This window comes from Emiliania huxleyi (assembly GCF_000372725.1).
Source record: "Emiliania huxleyi CCMP1516 chromosome Unknown EMIHUscaffold_159, whole genome shotgun sequence".
Classification (NCBI taxonomy): Eukaryota; Haptophyta; order Isochrysidales; family Noelaerhabdaceae; genus Emiliania; species Emiliania huxleyi.
The window spans coordinates 168,748-185,559 of record NW_005200993.1 but is presented as its reverse complement, the minus strand read 5'-3'; the positions used below and the strand labels follow the sequence as shown (position 1 = coordinate 185,559).

At 64.4% G+C, this 16,812-nt stretch overlaps 8 protein-coding genes across 8 annotated transcripts in view; 5 read left to right on the top strand and 3 right to left on the bottom strand.

Annotated features, from left to right (window-relative positions):
* Positions 1-196, top strand: part of EMIHUDRAFT_229910 (NIF3-like protein) — a gene marked incomplete at both ends in the record, with an annotated part of 1,368 nt that extends 1,172 nt beyond the window's left edge. The window contains one exon of the mRNA XM_005785719.1: positions 146-196. Within this exon, the coding sequence (XP_005785776.1) occupies positions 146-196 (51 nt within the window). The remainder of the gene's footprint in view (positions 1-145) is intronic.
* A 3,187-nt stretch (positions 197-3,383) lies between these two features.
* Positions 3,384-4,200, bottom strand: EMIHUDRAFT_229908 (Hypothetical protein; the record flags this gene model as incomplete). Its single annotated transcript, XM_005785718.1, has 4 exons — positions 3,384-3,471; positions 3,750-3,808; positions 3,887-3,987; positions 4,194-4,200. The coding sequence occupies 4 exons, from the start codon at positions 4,198-4,200 to the stop codon at positions 3,384-3,386; spliced, it is 255 nt and encodes an 84-aa protein (XP_005785775.1).
* A 626-nt stretch (positions 4,201-4,826) lies between these two features.
* On the top strand, positions 4,827-6,545 carry EMIHUDRAFT_111910 (hypothetical protein; the record flags this gene model as incomplete). The annotated part of the gene is made up of 1 exon (XM_005785717.1): positions 4,827-6,545. The coding sequence occupies one exon, from the start codon at positions 4,827-4,829 to the stop codon at positions 6,543-6,545; it is 1,719 nt and encodes a 572-aa protein (XP_005785774.1).
* A 148-nt stretch (positions 6,546-6,693) lies between these two features.
* On the top strand, positions 6,694-8,497 carry EMIHUDRAFT_455860 (hypothetical protein; the record flags this gene model as incomplete). The annotated part of the gene is made up of 7 exons (XM_005785716.1): positions 6,694-6,795; positions 6,882-7,004; positions 7,183-7,344; positions 7,641-7,735; positions 7,810-7,862; positions 7,917-8,008; positions 8,127-8,497. 7 exons carry the CDS (start codon positions 6,694-6,696, stop codon positions 8,232-8,234), a joined length of 735 nt encoding a protein of 244 aa, XP_005785773.1. The 3' UTR covers positions 8,235-8,497.
* A 159-nt stretch (positions 8,498-8,656) lies between these two features.
* Positions 8,657-10,365, bottom strand: EMIHUDRAFT_111909 (hypothetical protein; the record flags this gene model as incomplete). Its single annotated transcript, XM_005785715.1, has 4 exons — positions 8,657-9,073; positions 9,172-9,513; positions 9,741-10,117; positions 10,179-10,365. The coding sequence occupies 4 exons, from the start codon at positions 10,363-10,365 to the stop codon at positions 8,657-8,659; spliced, it is 1,323 nt and encodes a 440-aa protein (XP_005785772.1).
* On the top strand, positions 10,351-11,143 carry EMIHUDRAFT_364065 (hypothetical protein; the record flags this gene model as incomplete). Its single annotated transcript, XM_005785714.1, is given in 3 exon segments — positions 10,351-10,494; positions 10,508-10,962; positions 10,976-11,143. Coding segments are annotated over 2 exon segments (444 nt in total), but the record flags the coding sequence as incomplete, so codon positions are not given.
* A 1,367-nt stretch (positions 11,144-12,510) lies between these two features.
* EMIHUDRAFT_111908 (hypothetical protein) lies at positions 12,511-14,648 on the top strand (the record flags this gene model as incomplete). The annotated part of the gene is made up of 4 exons (XM_005785713.1): positions 12,511-13,374; positions 13,420-13,869; positions 13,947-14,237; positions 14,292-14,648. 4 exons carry the CDS (start codon positions 12,511-12,513, stop codon positions 14,646-14,648), a joined length of 1,962 nt encoding a protein of 653 aa, XP_005785770.1.
* A 599-nt stretch (positions 14,649-15,247) lies between these two features.
* Positions 15,248-16,812, bottom strand: part of EMIHUDRAFT_467834 (hypothetical protein) — a 2,896-nt gene continuing 1,331 nt past the window's right edge. The window contains exon 2 of the mRNA XM_005785712.1: positions 15,248-16,196. Coding sequence (XP_005785769.1) covers positions 15,406-16,196 — 791 coding nt within the window. The 3' untranslated portion in view covers positions 15,248-15,405. The remainder of the gene's footprint in view (positions 16,197-16,812) is intronic.

Sequence of the window (16,812 nt, the reverse complement as noted above, 5' to 3'; positions counted from 1 at the left end):
CGGCAGCATTGATCAGCAGCAGGAAATCCTCGTGATCATCTCGCCTTCCCACTCGCGGTTCTTACAAGGGGTGAGGGCGCCGCCGACCACGAGGTGGGGCGGAGTATTTACTGGTGGGGGTTGACCACCCCCCCCCCCTCCCCAGGAGCTCGAGAGCGAGTTCGCAGACTCGGACTGGAACGTCCTCTTCAAGTGAGCGAGGGAGGCTTGCCAACCCCGTGCGCCCCGTCTCACCCTCTCTCCCGCGTGCGCCCCTTACCAGGTGCTCCACAGACTGCAACCCGCTCTCGGTAGTATGACGGCGCGCGCGGCGCACGGCCCGCTGCTCGAGCAGCGGCGGCGGCGGCGGCGGCGGCGACAGCAGGCTGCTCGCGCCTCTGCGCGGGACGCGGGGCGTGCGCAGTGGGCCAAACTGGGCGCCGAGGAACCGCGTGGGCAGGACATTGCCCTCGCGCGCCGTCTAATTTATGTAGCGCTGGAGAAGCACCGCGCCCCCCTAGTAAAGTCTCGAGAGAGAGGTTGATGCGCGTCGAGATGTGAGAGATAAGTCCATAGTCCGCGGTCCGCGCGAACACGCAAGTCGCGCAACAGCGAATGCTTTAGTCATATAGTACGTCAGTAGTACGTGAATATCTCTTTTTAAAAGTTTTAAATCCTACGGCTCTAAAAATTACAAAAGAGCTGTAGAGCGCACGACGCGCACGCTCGACGGTCGAGACCTCGCGCGTGTCGCGACGCGCGCGCGGTCTCCCGCGGCGCCCGGCGCGGGACCGGGGGGAGGTAACTAAGGTAAGGTAAGGTAAACTTCTCCACACACACGAGGTGGTGGGGCAAGGGGGGGCAACCCTCGCGTCTCCACGTCTGACGACAGGAGCCCCACGGCATTCAAAGTGCAAGGCCCAGTGCGCGTGGGGGTGAGCTTGTGTGTGTGTGTGTGTGTGTGTGTGTGTGTGTGTGTGTGTGGGGTGTGTGTGTGTGTGTGTGTGTGTGTGTGTGTGTGTGTGTGTGTGTGTGTGTGTGTGTGTGTGTGTGTGTGTGTGTGTGTGTGTGTGTGTGTGTGTGTGTGTGTGTGTGTGTGTGTGTGTGTGTGTGTGTGTGTGTGTGTGTGAGTGAGTGTGTCTCACGTCACTGCATCCTCTGCCGGTTCCTCCCGTCGCCTCTTCTTTGTTCGAATGTGTGGGGGGGGAGGTGTGGGAGAACGGCGAACGCACACTAGACTACGCACGTCGAGGTCGAGGAGCACTGACGCGCCACGTCCACGGGGCAGCCGCGGGGCCCGCTTGGCTAACGTAGAGCTGTACCGTAGCCGCATCGCGCAAGCAGCGCGGGCTGCGGAGGCGCACGAGCCACGACCCCCTCGTAGAGGCCAGAGCGCGCGCAGCGCGTGGAGAGGGGACCGAGACTGTGGGAGAGAGCTTTGCTCAAGCCTAAACTCCGTCCTCGAGACAAGGGTCCTGCCGAGACAAGCGGTCTTTCTGGTTGATCGTTTGACGTCCGAACAGCAGCACCACGGACACAGGCAAAGGCAGCTCAAACATACACGCACGTGAGCGACACAAATGACTGCTGACACAATGTGATGATATCTCAGGCATGCGGCTCGTGAGTTGGTCGCCCTTTCTCCTCGCGTCATCCGAGTAGGTGTGGGGCCTGCTTTGCCCGCCCGGAGTCATGTCGGTGGAAAGCATTCCAATGACTGGCCTACTTGCGCTGCTCATACAACCACGTTCCTATCTTGGACACCATCATCAAGCCCTGCGTCTCGGTGAAGTCGATCTTCCCGCTCTTTTCGTGAATCACCTCACCTGTATTCTCTAGCACCACTTTGAATTGCCCGAAGGTGTCATGTTTCGACAGCCTCACCTCGAGTTGTGAGTCTTCAAACTCTGACCGCAGGGTGGACGCCAAACGCTCTGCGACTTTCTTGTCGCTGGGCGAGGATCAGCTGCCGGCATTGCCTGCCATGCTGAAGAACTGGATATCGACGGTGGCCTTTGGCGTCAGCGATTTGGACGACAGCGCTCTGCGACAGCCGCGAGCGAGCATGTTCTCCAGCCGCCCCAGCCGCCCGGCCCGTCCTCTGGAGGTCTGGTGATGATTTGGATAATTAATTATTGTAGTTGGGAAAGTTGTCCCCGGCCTCCTTCACCTGTGCCACGTTACAATCTGTATTAGACGGCTGAAAAAAATCATCCGGTGCACTAAACATAAAAAAGAACTAGACAGGACGGCCCGAACCGAATCGGCCGGAACCGACCCGTGGCGCGTGGGCCCGTCTGTCTGTCTGCCGCACCCACCCAGCTCCGCCGGGAGGGGCGCGCGCCCACCCCCGCGGCTCGGGCGGGCCACGCAGACGCGGCGGGCGGGAGAGGTTCACGTGCCCTGTAAGTTCCGCTACAGCCCTACACCGCCTCAAATAGGTCGCAAAGCGGGGTTTGCCTCAAGTCACAAGTGATGCCATCCTAGCCCCAAGAATTCTACGAATACAAGCCCCTCTCACAGCAGACTGGCACGAACTAGCACCACAAAAGGCACAGCCCCAAGAATGAGGACGAGACCAGACGATCGCTCGAGGTTCGTACGGGGTGTGGACCCTGAGTTGACCAGGGGTTGTGCGCTGGGCCCTCCTGCTCGGCTCCAGCCATTACACAAGTCTTGTCATCAACAGAGTAGATGGATCTGACCTCGGGGCCGATGTGACCAAGCGCTGGTAGCGTGGTTTTACCTCACACCCACGGTCTCACAGTGTGCCGGCAGTCGCCGAGCAGTGTCGCTCACACAAGCCACAGCACAAGTGACTGAGGGCCAGTGAGGGCGAGCCCATCGCTGTCACAGCTGTGGCAGCCGCACAGTAGGCTGTGCCATCTGTGCAGAGCGTGTGAGCAGCAGAGGAGCTGCTCTCCAGGCTTCAGGCGCAAAGAGCTGCATGCCACCGAAAGCGCTGTCGAGGTTCGCCGAGCGCGGCGAAATCCGGGGACGCCGTCACCGACGAGCGCGTTGGACTTTTCACTCCGGACAAAGACGGGGACACAGCGGACGGTGCGGGGTGTGTCCCCGTCATAGCGGCGAGGCACGGGACCGTCTGTGGCGAGGTGGGTCGCGTCCTCCGATTTCCGTCAACTCTCCTCGCATTCTCATACCCCATGTATCGGAGTTATGGCACACTTAAGAGCTGTGAACGTGAAGAGAGTGGTACCAGAACTGTGGGTCGTTGCGGCACGCATGGGGGGCCTCCCGGACGTATGATCCTAGCCCAATACGTCCCACGGAGCACATTTCGATTTTTGACAGAATTAAATGCACTGCCTCCGCACGGTACTAATAGTCGTAGTTTTGGCACCGCTGCCCTTCACGGCACCACACCGCCGCTTGACAGCCCGGGATTAGCCTAGCAGCGAGTGGGCATCGCCTGCCGGTCGGCTGGGCACGAGCCAAGCACTTGGGCGGCCGTCAACCGAGTCCGAGCGGCGCCTGAGGCGGGTGCCACGGCGTCTGCACGAAGGCGTGGCGGGGTGAGGAGCCAGGAGTGGTGAACACCTCCCCGTCGGGCGCGCGGCGCGCCGGATGGTCCGCCGAGGCCGCCGCCGCCCCGGCGGCGGCGATGGGGGCGGCGGGGCCGACCCGGCCGGCGTTTGTCGGCTCCACCTACAGAAGAGCAGTCTCTGTGGGTCGACGATACTAACTCGGTAGTAACGCGGAGCGGTGCTGTGCGGCGCCGAGTTGTGCGCGAGGCGACCTCCTGAGGCTACCTGAGCTGGCAATGGATGCCACCAGGACGCACGGCTAGCAGGAGCCAGTCAGGCATGCCCTGCTGTGGAGCAGAGCCGGCTGGCGCACCGGCGATACTAACTCACTCAGCGCGCCGCGAGAGGCGAATCTGGGCGACTTTGGAGGCGCAGTTCTCGAGCTTGCCGTCGACGATTGATGTCGGGTAAATTGTCACTGCCGTCGGGGAAGGTCTTCTCTCAGCAGGCCGAGCGCCGTGGCCTGGCTCGGCGCGCCGCGAGTCGGGCGAATTTATGTATGTAAAAGAGGGAAGCAGTCGAGAGGACAGGGAGGGACGTGTCCGAGGGGGACGGGGGAGGGGGGAACGACTTTGGTGTTCGAGGGGGAACGACTTTGGTGTTGGACGGCATCAATGGTGGACGGGTCAGTGCCAAAACTCAGGAGACCTCGATACTAACAAAGACTACGATACATGGGGTACTCGAGTAGCTGGCGGCGCCGAAAATTCTCATAGAGGAGCACGGTCTCAGTGCACTCTACTAGATCCCATCCTTGCCGGGCCTCTGCGAATGTAGGTACCGAGTTCACAGTTACAGGCTCACACTGCCTGGTCTCCAGCACCTATGATCACCGCGCCAGGCCGCAGTCGACGACTTTTGTGTGCGCTGGCCGCACTCAACCGTTGAGTCGCGGTGTATCAGCCTGACCACACTCGGGACCGCGTAGGCGATGTGGGCGACTCTGGCCGTCCTGCATATGACCGACCATGATATGACCGACCATGACCCAGGAGGAGTCTACACGAGACATGTCGTACCTGGCAGGCGCTCTCGCGGCAGCACTATCGCGTGCGGCCGAGTGCGAGCTTCCGTCCCCGGTGCCAGACGCACTCGGCGCCAGACGTCCTCGGGAGCCCACGGCAGTTGCGATCCGGGTCTGCTCACCTGAGGTCGGGAGGGTAGCAGATTTCGGCGTTCTCGTGTTGACCACTGTGGGTGTGCCTGGCCCTCCTTAAAATGTTTATGTCAGAATAGGGTCAATTCCGGGTACCCTCACTTTTGTCATGCCACTCGTCGGCCGTGCTGAGGGTGGCGGTCGCAATGGACCCACTCACCGCATACGCACGCATCTGGCTATTACAGCAGCTCGAGCAGGCGATCCTCAATGGCCCAGGATATGCTCTCAAGGGCCAGCCGCTGCTCGCAATCGCGTACCTCATCAATCTCATCCTGGCGATTCGGGCGGCAAGGACGGGATCGTTGCACCGTATCCTCGTGGCTCACGCGATGGTCGTCGTGCTCTACCTTTGGCGGCTGCCGTACATGTGGGACGAGGATCACTGGGCGGTGCGCACTGACCTCGTCGTGCTAGTTGCTGCTTTGGCCGTCTCGCGGACAGCAAAGGCGGGAGCGGAGCTGCGTGCGGCAGTTTTAGCGGAGGCGTGTGCGATCGTGCCGCTCATCATGTCGCTCTTCTACAGCGGCTCGGCCATGTGGAAGGCCAATGAGCACTTCTTCGACCCACGCGGCTCGTGTGGCACCATGTACCTCACCACGGACCTCCGGCTCCTCGTCGGCGAGTCGGTGCTGCTCGGCACGCGCGCTGGGCAAGCGCTGCTCGCCTTCGTTGCCGCTTCCGCGCCGGCGCTCACGCTGGTGGTGGAGCTCTCTATCGCGGCTTGTCTCCTCGCTCCGCCCCAGACCACGCTGCGGCGCTGCGGCGTCTTCCTCGCGATGCTCCTGCATCTGATGATCTCACTCACGCCGGCGCCGCTCAACGTGACCGAGTACTCGATCGTGTGCCTCGTTCGCCTCTTCTTCCTCGTCCCGCACGCGACGGCCGCCGCGCTGCAAGACGCGTACGAGATGCGCGCCTCCGCCAAGCTCGCGTGCGCGGCCGTCGCGGCCGCCTCCGGCGCGCTCAACCTCAATCCTCTCGGTGTCGTCGGCACGCCCATCTACGTCGCGCTCTTCATGCTCTTCGCGCGCGCGCTGTACCTCGACGCGAGCACCGTGCCGGCGAGCAGCCGCTCGGCGGCACCGCTTCCCGCCGGTACCACCTACAAGAAGTGGCACGTGGCCGAGAGCATCGTCTTCTGCTATGGGCTCCTCGCGCTCGGCCTCGCCGACCAGGGCCCCAGCAAGCCGTTTGCCAACATCCGCTCGTCGCACGGCGCCAACAACCACTACTTTCTGCCGCTCGGCGTGCTGCCGCGCCGTCTGAAGGGCCACCCGCCCTCGCTCGGCCTTGGCGGCGGCGTTTACCGCGTCGACGACTGCAACGCGACGGTCGTGAACGAAGTCTTCCCGGGCGAGCTTCAGCTGCACTCCGAGGCAGACGTGCGCGTGATGCGCGCCGCGGGGCACACGGCGCGCCTCTTCTCGCCCGCGTTCGCGGTGATCATCGCGCCCTTCCTCGCGACGCCGAACGCGCCGGGGCCAAGCTTCGTCAAGTACACGCTGCCCGCGCGCGAGCTGCGCCGCCTGCTGCACAATGCGCGCGCGGCGAACGATCCGTTCTACCTCGAGTACAGCCACCTGCCCGACTACACGGGCGACGGAAGCGGCGTGGGCAGCGGCCACGCGGCCGTGCCGAGCCGCGTGCGCGTCGCGCTCGATGGGCGCGGCAAGTGGACGTGCACCGTGCTTCGCCGCATCAGCTGGCTGCCGGTGGGCGAGACGGCGGCGGAGTGCGAGCCGGGCGAGCTGGCGCTCCTCGGCCCGCCGCCGCTGTGGGTGCGCAAGCTGACGCTCGCGTGGCCCTACCCGGTGCTCGAGGGCGAGCCCGAGGGGCAGCGCGGCTTCTGCCACGGGGAGTGAGGGCCAGGCGCGGACGGCACCAGGATCCAGGTCAGCTCTTACCGCGCCGCCAGGACGGGATAGGCCACCACTAGCGCACGCAACCCGGCTATTTTCATAGTTTGGCCTCATAGTCTCATCCGGTCATCAGAGTCGTTGCGCAACAGAAATGTCGCTGCGCCTCGCATTATGCTTTGTGCTCGTGCTTCAAGACGTCGCTAGGGCACCCTTTGTCCTCGACAGCGTGGGCGACTCCACCACCATGCCTGGCGTGCGTGCACGCGCGAGCGCCCCACGGCACGCCCCGGGTCACAGAGCCTCTAGCCCTGTCGCACCCCTCGGCGCGAGACCGATCAGGCGGAGGCGCCGCTTGCTCGCGCGCGTGTCGATGCTCCGCCGCGCGCGGCGCCGCACCCGCGCACGCCACACGAGACGACAGGCTGCGTGCCACTCGCCGACACACGGCACGCGCACGTGTGGGTGTGCTTTCGCGCAGCCCACATGCCCTTTTACCTTCCTTTTTTTACCCACCTCACAGTAGAGAGGTGTCCGTTTTATTTAGTTATTTATTTCACCCTTACCTATATTCGGCTCTACCCACGTCCCGCCTCCACCGCGGTGCGGGGGGCGCCTTTGCCGACGCATTGACATGACGGAGCGGCTCGCGGACTGCTTCGCGGTGTGCAGGCTGCCGACCACGCCGGAGGAGCTGGAGGTTCGGGCGCCAGAGGCGTGGGGCACCAGGCCGGGCACGGCGGGGCGGGCTCTGCACCTGCGAGAGCCGGGGCGGGCTCTGCACCTGCGAGAGCGGCGCGTCGATGTGCCCCATCAGTATGCTGCCGCTCTGCCGCCAGCCGCAGACTGTCCGCCGCGATGCGTCGCTCCTCGAGGCGACCGGACTCGTGATGCCAGACAGCAGACACGCTCCCTAGACTTCCCTAGACACCTCCTTGGACACCCTAGACTCCTCCCGGACATCTCCCAGACAGCTCCTGGACACCTCCCTAGACACCTCCTAGACACCTCCTAGACACCTCCGGGCTAGCTTCGCTCCTCGAGGCGCTCTGGTGGCGACGCCTCGGCTGTGGTCAGTCCTCGAGCTCTCGCGGCCTCTAGGCGCTCGGCCTACTCTCGGCCGAGCGGCTGCACGCGCTGCCGGTGCTCGACGCAAGCGGAGCCCTCTTCGACGTCCTCTCGAGCCGCGACATCAGGCGGCCTCGCAGCCGAGGCGACCGGCGCTCGCCGCCCCCTCCCGGTGAGGGCGCCGCCTCCTCCTTTCTCTCAGGCAGCTCGCGTCCAACCCGGCGACCGACCTCGCCATCCCTCTCGAGGAGGCGCCGAGACACTTGCCTAGACTCTTCCTAGACACTTCCTAGACACTTCCTAGACACATCCGCTCGCTGCCGCCCAAGGACAGCCGGGTACAGACGTGCGCCGTCAGCGACACCGTCGCCACCGCGATCACGCGCCTCGCCGACCCCGAGGCAGCGACCCCACCCGAGATCAACCGAGACACGAGCACCCCTACCCGAGACACGAGCACACGCACTTCCCCCCCCCCCCCGGCCAATTAAGCCCCCCCCCCCCCCCCCTCCCTTTCAGGCGGCGCAGCTCGTCTGCCTCAACGACGCGGGCGCCGTCTGCGCAGTGGTCACCGCGTCGGCAGTCCTCGCCGCGCTGCTGCCTAGCTCGCCGCCGCACCACGGATGAGCTCTCGCCGCACTGAGCTGGGCCGGCGGCGCCGCGGACGCGCCGGGGCTTTTGTTGCATCGCACCCCAACGCGCCTCGGCATTTGTTGCGGCTTGCGCGCGCTTCGATCCGTCGTTGCCCCTCGCTAGCGATCACAGCCGCAGGGGGGCCGTGTCCGTGCGCGCCTGTCGCCGCCCGCGGTCGGGCGGGAGAGGGCGTGGACTGCGCGCGCTTTTTGAGTTCGAGCCGGGGTAGGGACTCGAATTCACAAGGTTCGCGTGACATGAAATTGAGAAGCAACGCGCACCACAAAATACGGCTCTCTAGATGCACAACCACAACCACACGCAAAAAAAAACAAACTCCGATGCCGATCCTCGATGACAAAAAAACACAGGATTCGGAGAGAGTAACAAAGAAAGTGCCCGAAGGATAAAGTAGCTCAGATGGACGCGCCGTCGGCCTGGGCGAGGAGCGCTCGCACCTTGGGCGCGAGGTGGTTGAGCGCGTGGTTTGCCAGACATGCGCTCCGGCACTCGTCGATCTTGGCGCGGATGCCCACGAGGGCTGGTAAAGACAGCTTTGCGAGGAGATCCAGCAGGATGCCGATCTGGAAATGCGAACCGGAGCCCCTCTCCGCGATCCGCGCAAGAACCGCGCCGATGCCCTCGACGTGCTCCTCGGCCACAGAGGCGGGCATCAAGCGGAACAACACGCACAGGTCAGTTTGGATGGGATCCGAATAGGGGCCGCTTGCACGCAATGCTGCCTCCACTGCCGACTTGTTCCGCTGGGCCCACGCAGGTGTTGGCTTCCCGTTGACCGCGATGCGCCAGGCCATCTGTCCTGACAAGTCCACCTTGACGAGCGTCTTCAGCAGCCTCTCGTCGTCGAGTGGTGAAACGACGCCAGCTTGCGGAGGTCGTCGACCTCGGACCGCTCGAGTAGGGCTGGCACCTGCTTCACTTGCTTCTCCAGCTGCGAGAGCAGCTCCGTCGTCACCTTCTTGTCGGCATCGACCGCGAGGCCGAGGTTGCGCCGCCGCGGGTCGTTGGGCAGCTGCGGCTCGCCGGGCTTCGGCGGGGGCGGCGGGGGCCGCAGCCGCGCAGGAATCGCGCGCTCGACGGCCTGCAGAAAGTGCCGGTTGACGCGTGCGGCGACGGCCATGACCTTGGGAGAGAGCTGAAGCATGATCTCCTCCACGATGTCGAGCTCGAGCCGGACGCGGGGACGACCGTCTTTGCCGAGAAAGGTGTCGTCGGTGTGACGCGCAGCCGCAGCCTCCTTCCTCGCCGCCTCCTGCTGCATGAAGGATTGCCGCAGCGTCCAAAGAAGCGTGTCGGCTTTCCGCAGCCGCTCGGCTGTAATAGAGTTGAGAGCGTCCGGGCCGAGGCAGCTGGGCCGAGGGTTTGAGGGTGTCAGCGGCAGACTCGATCCTGGCAAGTTGCGTCAGACACGCCAGAGCTGCTGCCGCCGCCGCCAAGTCCCGTGCGTGCCATTTTGGGCCGCCGTTCCGACTCCGTCACCGACTCGTGCGGCCTCTTTGTGGCGGGCGTGGTGCCACCGAGCGCGGCCTGGTTGGCGACGAGCTGCTCGTTGAGCTGCTTGTTGAAGGCGAGGTCGCCGCGCACGCTGGAGAGCAGCGCGTCCGACGCGGCGCTCCGCCTCGCCTGCGCGTGCGCCTTCCGCTCCACCTGCTCTGCCCTCCCTCGCAGCTCGAGGCCAGCCCGTCGCACGGCGACTACGGCGACCCGGCGTGCGACGCAGTGTGGAAGCACTACCAGGATGGTGGGCGAGCGGACGAGCTGGACCCGACGCTTAAAGTCCCAAGTGAGGGCAACCGAGGCCTCAAAGGAAAGCCCGCCGCTGCCTCCACGGCGCTCTCCAAAGCCTCTGCCAGTCCCTCGCGACACAGGGGCGGGGGCGACCACGTCGGCAGCGGGAGCGGTGCGGGTGGCCGCCACCACGGCAGTGGCCCCAGCATTCGTCCGTGACGGTGGCCGACGCTGACATTTTCAGCAGTCCACATACAGCGTTGCCTGTTGTACCGACGTACTTCGAGTAGTTGAGGCAGGGTAAGGTGTGTGTGTGTGAGAGAGAGAGAGAGAGAGAGAGAGATTTTAGAGTCCATATCAGCTGGTCGGCCGCCATTCGGGCCTCCCGGCCTGCTGCGGCGGCGCGGCCGGTCGAGGCCGGGCTCGGCCCGGCCCGCGACGGCTGGCCGCCGACGAGCGCGCTCGCGCTGCTCGTCAAAATGGCGGCGGTGGCGTTTGCGGCGACGGTCGTTCAGTCGACAGCGCTCAGGCGTCTGTCGTCTGTCGTCTGTTGTCGCATTTCGCACACGCGCGCGCCGCGCGACCCGCGTCGCTCCGCGAGGGCATGAGCCTTCCGCGATTCGATCCCGCAGCCAAAAGCTGCTCGCTCGAACCGCGGCCGACTCTACCATCGCGGCCGCAGCTGTTGAGCTCTTCAGAAGACTGGTGCCTCATATGCTGCCTCCCTGCGGATGCTGCCGGCGAGCCTGGCGGTCCGCTGTACTACAAGGAAGTGCTGACTCGATTCTACCTCGAATTCTTCTACCCCCACGACTCGGAACGCGAATGTGACAGGACCATCGGGTCCTTCAGCCACCAAAGTGAGATCACCCGAGAGCAGCTGAGCCTGCCTCTGGCCTCGCCTCCCTCTCCTTCAGGCATTCGTGGCATCCTATGGGTCGTCCAGAGTATCGACCTCTGGCGAGTCAGCCAGTCACTTGATGACACCATGAAGTACAGCGATCGCCACCTCGCTGGCCTCTCCGCAGGCCCCCCCGACCGCGTCGAACTCATTCATCGGCGCGGGCTCTCTCGGCTACGGGACCGGCCCCAGCTTCGGCTGAGGGCTGACAAGCTGCCGAGCCCAAATCACTGTGAGAGTCGTGATTTCTTGTGTGTGTGTGCGCGCGCGCGCGTGTGTGTGTGTTGTGTGTGTGTGCGCGCGCGCGCGCGCGCGCGTGTGTGTGAAGGAGCGCCAGTGCGGTCCCTTCACAAATTTTTCCTCCGATTGCGCAGAGGTTTCGTTTTTCTTCCTTCGTCCAACGATTGCTTACTGCCTCTCCGCCCCCCCGCCGCCTTTGCTCGCCGCAGCTGGTCGCCGTCGCTGGTCGCCCTCTCCGCAATGGCGCTACTCTCGCCGTCGCTGTCCTCGCTGGCCGCTCTCTCCACCATGGCGCTACTGCCGCTCTCCGCTGCCGCTGCCGCTGCTGCTTCGGAAGCCCCGTCGCCGCCGCAGCTGCCATCGCTGCTGTTGCCGCCGCCTCCTCCAACGCCTCCCTTGCTGCCGCTTAAAATGCGGTTCGTCATCACCGGCTACTGCCCCTCGCGACGCGATCTCGACAAGCTGGAGTACGTTGCTGAAAGCCGCACCGCTTTGGGTTCTTTCTTGTACCGCGACACTTCGCGCGGCACGTCGTTCGTACAATACAGCACTGTAAATCTCGGCTGGGCCGTGTGGAACTGGAATGTTCCTTATGCCCGCTTTTACTCTGACGACTCCTCCTCGCCGCCGCTGGGCACGGCCACCTGGCAGGTTTTCTGTGGCCTGTCTTACACGGAACGCAACCTGACGCTGGCACCCTCTCAGCCACCTCCTCCGCCAACTCCGCCGCTGCCACCAGAGGTCAAGGCGGTGCTGTCCATGTGCGTTGTGGCAACTCGTCGCTACCTCCCCGATGCCGACTCGCTCCGACAGTATTTGGTTGGTCCAGGTTGGTCCCCCTTCTTTGACTTTGTCCGTCCCCAACTGTTGGTCTCTCCTGCCGATGGTTGCGACTTGCCGAACTTTGATAGGATTAATCAGAGCAACAAAATCTGCTTCGAGACGTTTTGCAACTCCGGCGACTTGCTACGAATTCTCCCAAAGACGTCTACGGCTACCTCTCAAGTTGTAGTCGGAACGAGCGGCAGCAGTAGTCTTGTCGGCAGCGAAGGTAAAGCGGCGGGACGGACCACAGTATATTCTGTCACGGTCCTCGACTTTGTCGATCTTGCAAAAGGCTCTCAGTCTTGGCTCAGTCGTTTCTGTGGCAACATTGTTGACAAGGTGTGCTTCAACGAAACTGCTGCGGATCAGATCGAATGTGCAAATTTTGCGCGAGCCGTTTGCTACCCGCCAGAAGGACCAGCCGCGGGGGAGTACCTCAACATCGCTCCATTCATGGTAGCTAGCGAAGTCACGAGCATCGCGGCGCTGCGAGTGCTGGATCCCGAGTGGAGCGTGCAATCACCGCCTCCGTGGAGCAGCCTCGACGTCATCTGGATGCTTCTCTGGCTGCTGCCGGCCTGGGTGCCTGCACTGCTATTGCCCGCCGGTGCCGTGGCGAGGAGGAGGGCTTTTAGACGGGCAAAGCTGCTGCTAGAGTTGGAGGGCGCCTTGAGCGAGATTGAGGTGGAGCAAAAGCAGAGCCGATTTGACGAGCCGGAGGTTCGCAAGGCCGTTCGCCAGGCAAGATGGCTCGCTTTCACGCTTCTGCTTCTGGCCCTCGCTCTCGTCCCTTGGCTTCCTGCCTTTGTTGCCCTTGCCGCCGTGCTGCCGCTTGCTCACAAGACGAGCTGCGAGCTCTGGATCACCTCGAGAGCCTCGCGGCGGTACTGGCTATCTGTCGCGAGTGTGAGCGGCTTGATCTACGGCGCATGGCTCATTGCGAGCTGGAGCCTGATTGGTCATGGCGAGTACGAAAGCCTGTACAAGATAGGGTCAGTAAGCGGTTCCCCAGATGAGGTCTTTGTCAGCACATGCCGCCAGCTCCTGAGCAATTTTCCAGATGACGCAGTCGACTCCACCGACACCGGCTATTTCTTGTACGAGTACCGTGGCAAAGTCTGCAGCATCCTCGCCCACACGCTTACGCCGCGAAACATACCGTTCATCGCATGGACGCTGCTTGCGCAGGGCTGCGTCAGCCTGCTCGTCGCTGTCCTCTCCCTCTTGCCTGCGGGGCCAAAGGCCATCCCTGGTGGCCGCCGCCTTGCGTCGTCTGGGTGGTGCGGCGCGGCGAACCGCAACGTCGACGGCCTCCTGACGCTCGCCACAGAGCGAATTGCCGACCGCTTCGCCGGCTCCGCCAAGGAGCTCATTACCGGACAACCCGAGGCGGGCTACGTCTCGGGCCGCTCGCTACATGTTTTGAGCTCTTATCTTATCACACACGCACACACGATGGAATAGGAGGCAGCTACGGGGCTTTACGGGATCATCGGCTATTCGGAGCACTTCCTACACGATCGGATGCGAGAGGGCACCGCCGCGATCGTCCAGGAGGCCGAGGCGCTCGGGGACCCGGCGGTGCTCGAGAACCTGCGCTACATCCTCCACGCGCCGGCCGGGTCGAGCGACCTCGCCTTCCAGAACGGATGGCTACGCGACCGCGCCCCGAATGGTTCACCGCTCGAGGGTCGCGAGGGCATGCGGCTCGCTGACTTTGTGGCGCTGCCTGTGGCGCGCAGAGCGAGGCTGGAGGAGGCGCACGTGGTCGCATTGCGTCTCTACTCGACCGCCGCCTTCCGCGCGCTCAACGGGCCGATGCGCCAGCTCAAAATGAGCAACTACCGCAAAGGAGAGGACGGACGCCCTCTCCCCCTCGAGCCTCCCCAGCTGGCGGCGCCGCACCCGCAGCCGGTGACCCGCTCGCTGACCAACAGTGGCTGGCTCTGAGTCGGCTGTGTCCTCGCATCACATCTTTGACGGCGGAATAGGCGACGATGGCGTTCATCTACGAGGCGCTCAAGCGGATGCGCGCCCTCGCGGCAGCGACGATGGTCGATCTCGGTGGCAAGGAGCTGGAGGAGCTGGCGGAGAGTCTCAGCTCTCAGAGCGGCAACCTCGATCTCGGCACGCTGCAGCGGGCGCGGGAGGACCGTCTTGTCGAGGAGTCGGCTGACCTGGAGGCCGCGACGCCGAGCGGTGGCGCTGGTGGTGGGTGGCGGTCGATTGCGCTGCAGGCGGCCGGCCGCGTGTTTGCCCGCTCTGCGGAACCGGTCGACGGTGTGCGTCCTGCGGTCTTGTGAACGGCGCCTCTTCACATCTTTACGTGTGCACAGGCGAGGCCGCAGGAGCAGGGCCTTGTCCTGTGGCGGGGCATGGGAGACATGCGCGCCTCGCCTCGCTTCCTCGCCATGGGCGGCACCGAGTTTGCCTGCTGTTCGACGACCTCGCGGCTCGAGGTTGCGGCGCGCTACGCGTCCGCCGCCGGCAAGACCGCGTTGTTGTTCTGCATCAAGAGCTCCACGTTCATGAATACGGGCGTCGACATCTCGGACTTCTCCGCCTTCCCGCACGAGAAGGAGTTCCTGTACCCGCCGCTCACGTACATGCACCCCACCGGCACCACGCACCGGCTAGTGCGGAACGAGGTGACCTTCGACATTGTGGAGGTCGAGCCCTCCTTTCCTAGCTAGAGCTCACGTCGCCAGGCTGCCGCACGCCCTCTCCCTCCGCTCACGGGCTTCACGATTGGGGTGCGACATGCAATAGTTAATCCTCCACGCGTGTCTGTGTTCGCGCCCCACATGTTGCATACTCAAAAATACATCTCGTGTCGTCCATTCCATTCCAACCACAATGTACTGCAAGGTGTGTTGGTGGACTTGGAGAGCCGTTGGACTTGGAGCGTGCGGAGGCGGCGCGCCACCTTGACCGATCTCTCTGCGTCTTGTGTGCGAAGGCGAAAAAAGAGGGCGCTGTTACATCTCGTTCCCTCGGGGTTTCGCTCGCGCGCGGGACGTACGTACTGCACAGAGCCGCACACGCCGACTCGCAGGCGGCAAGTAGGAACATCTCCTATCCGACACACCAAAAACAACCGTACAGCTCGCGATGGGAGTACATCACCTTTGTGCAGCTCGACGCAGGCGCGCGGAACGGCGTCAAGGTGGATGGGCGCAAGATTTTGGCGAAGACGCTGACTCGGGTCCGTTTCGGCCAGAGCTTCAGCTTGCTGATCGGAAACGTCTCCGTATTCGCATCGTCGGCCGAGTAAAGCGGCGATACAGGGACAAACAGACGCTCTCAAGCCTCAACAAGCAAACAAACGCTTTGATCCCTACCTACACGCCCTCTTGCCCCCATCCCTAATTCTCCCTCAAAATTCCCTTGGTTGGACCCGCGACCCCGTGTCCCGTGAGGACCCGTCTCGTCCGCGTCCACGGACGGCCTTCAGCGCGATGTCAAGTCTACCGGCGACGACGACGCGGCGCGCGCCATCCGCCGAGCGGCGTCTTTGCGCAGCGCCTCGGCCGCCTCGGCCGCCTCGGCCGCCTCGGCCGCCTCGGCCGCCTCCTCCGCCTCGGAGATGTACAGCGCGAGGCTGCCGGGCATGCTAAGAGGCAGCCCGCCGGGCAGGAGGTCGCCCACTTTGGCGGCGGCGAGGTGTAGCGCCGCCGCGAACTCAGCTGAGCTCAGCTCGTCCTCGGACCGGCTGGCCGCCGTGTCGGAGCCGCGCGCCGACACGCACAGCCCCCAGATGTGGTCCACGTCCCCCTCGCCCACCGACGCAGACGCAAAGACGGGCGCCGCCGCGGCGCGGCTCACGGTCGCGCAGCCCTTGGCGGCGGAGCTGAAGAGGCCGTCGTACGCCCGCTGCTCCGCCTCGCTGATGGGCGGCAGCTCGACCGCCGCCGGGGCGGGCGCGGAGCAAGCCTCGCCGCCGGCCGCCTCGCCGTCCTGCTCCTCGCGTTCGGAGGAGGATGCGCCCGCGGGGTCGATGGCGATGTGCAGCGGATAGGCGCGGTTGAAGGAGCGCATCACTGTGCCGGTGAGCCACGCGAGGAAAGTGTCCTCGATGCAGTCGGGGAGCGGCAGCCGCGCGTGGCCGAGGGCAACCTCGATGTCCCAGGCGATGCGCGGCGGGTCGTCCTTCTTGAAGGCGAGGTCGATGGCGCCGTCAAACACGTCCCACCACGCCAGCGCGTTCGCCTCGACGCGCAAGCTGCGCAGCTCGAGCGTGCCTGTGGGAGCGGGGGCAAGGGCCGATACATCGTGTCCATGCGGGCCCCGGCGCGCCGGCGGTGCGTCGAGGAATGAGGTGTTGCGCTCTCTGACTCCTGCCTCCTCACAGACCTCCAATGCTCTCGCGCGCCTCTCTCTATTCGCTAGCTGTGGCTGAGCCTCGAGGGCCTCCCACAGGTGTGCCAGGTTTGGTTCCCTCCAAAAGCCCCCTCCCTCCCATTCCCTCCTGTATCCGCCGCCGGGAAGGGGAAGGCGGGGGGGTGTCCGCGTGTCTCCCGGTCTGCGCCGAGGGGGGAGTGCCGCCTAGCCATGGGAAGCCTTTGTCGCCGCGCACGAAGAAGACGAGCCGAGCGTCTTTCTCCATCTGCGCGATCGAGCTGAACCCGCCTGTTGCTGGGCGGGCCGGGCGGACGGTCGGGAGGGGGGGGGGGGGGGGCTTTTACTTACCCCCCCCCTGGCCCCCAAGGGGGGGGCCTAAAGGGGGGGGGGGTCTCCCCCAGGTTCTCTCTTTTTTAGGGGTAAAAAGGGCTCCAGTGCTTCTCTAAACCCTCTGGGGGGGTCCCCTGTTGGGGTTTGAGGGGGACCACCCCCGAACGGGGGCCCTTTTTTTTAAAA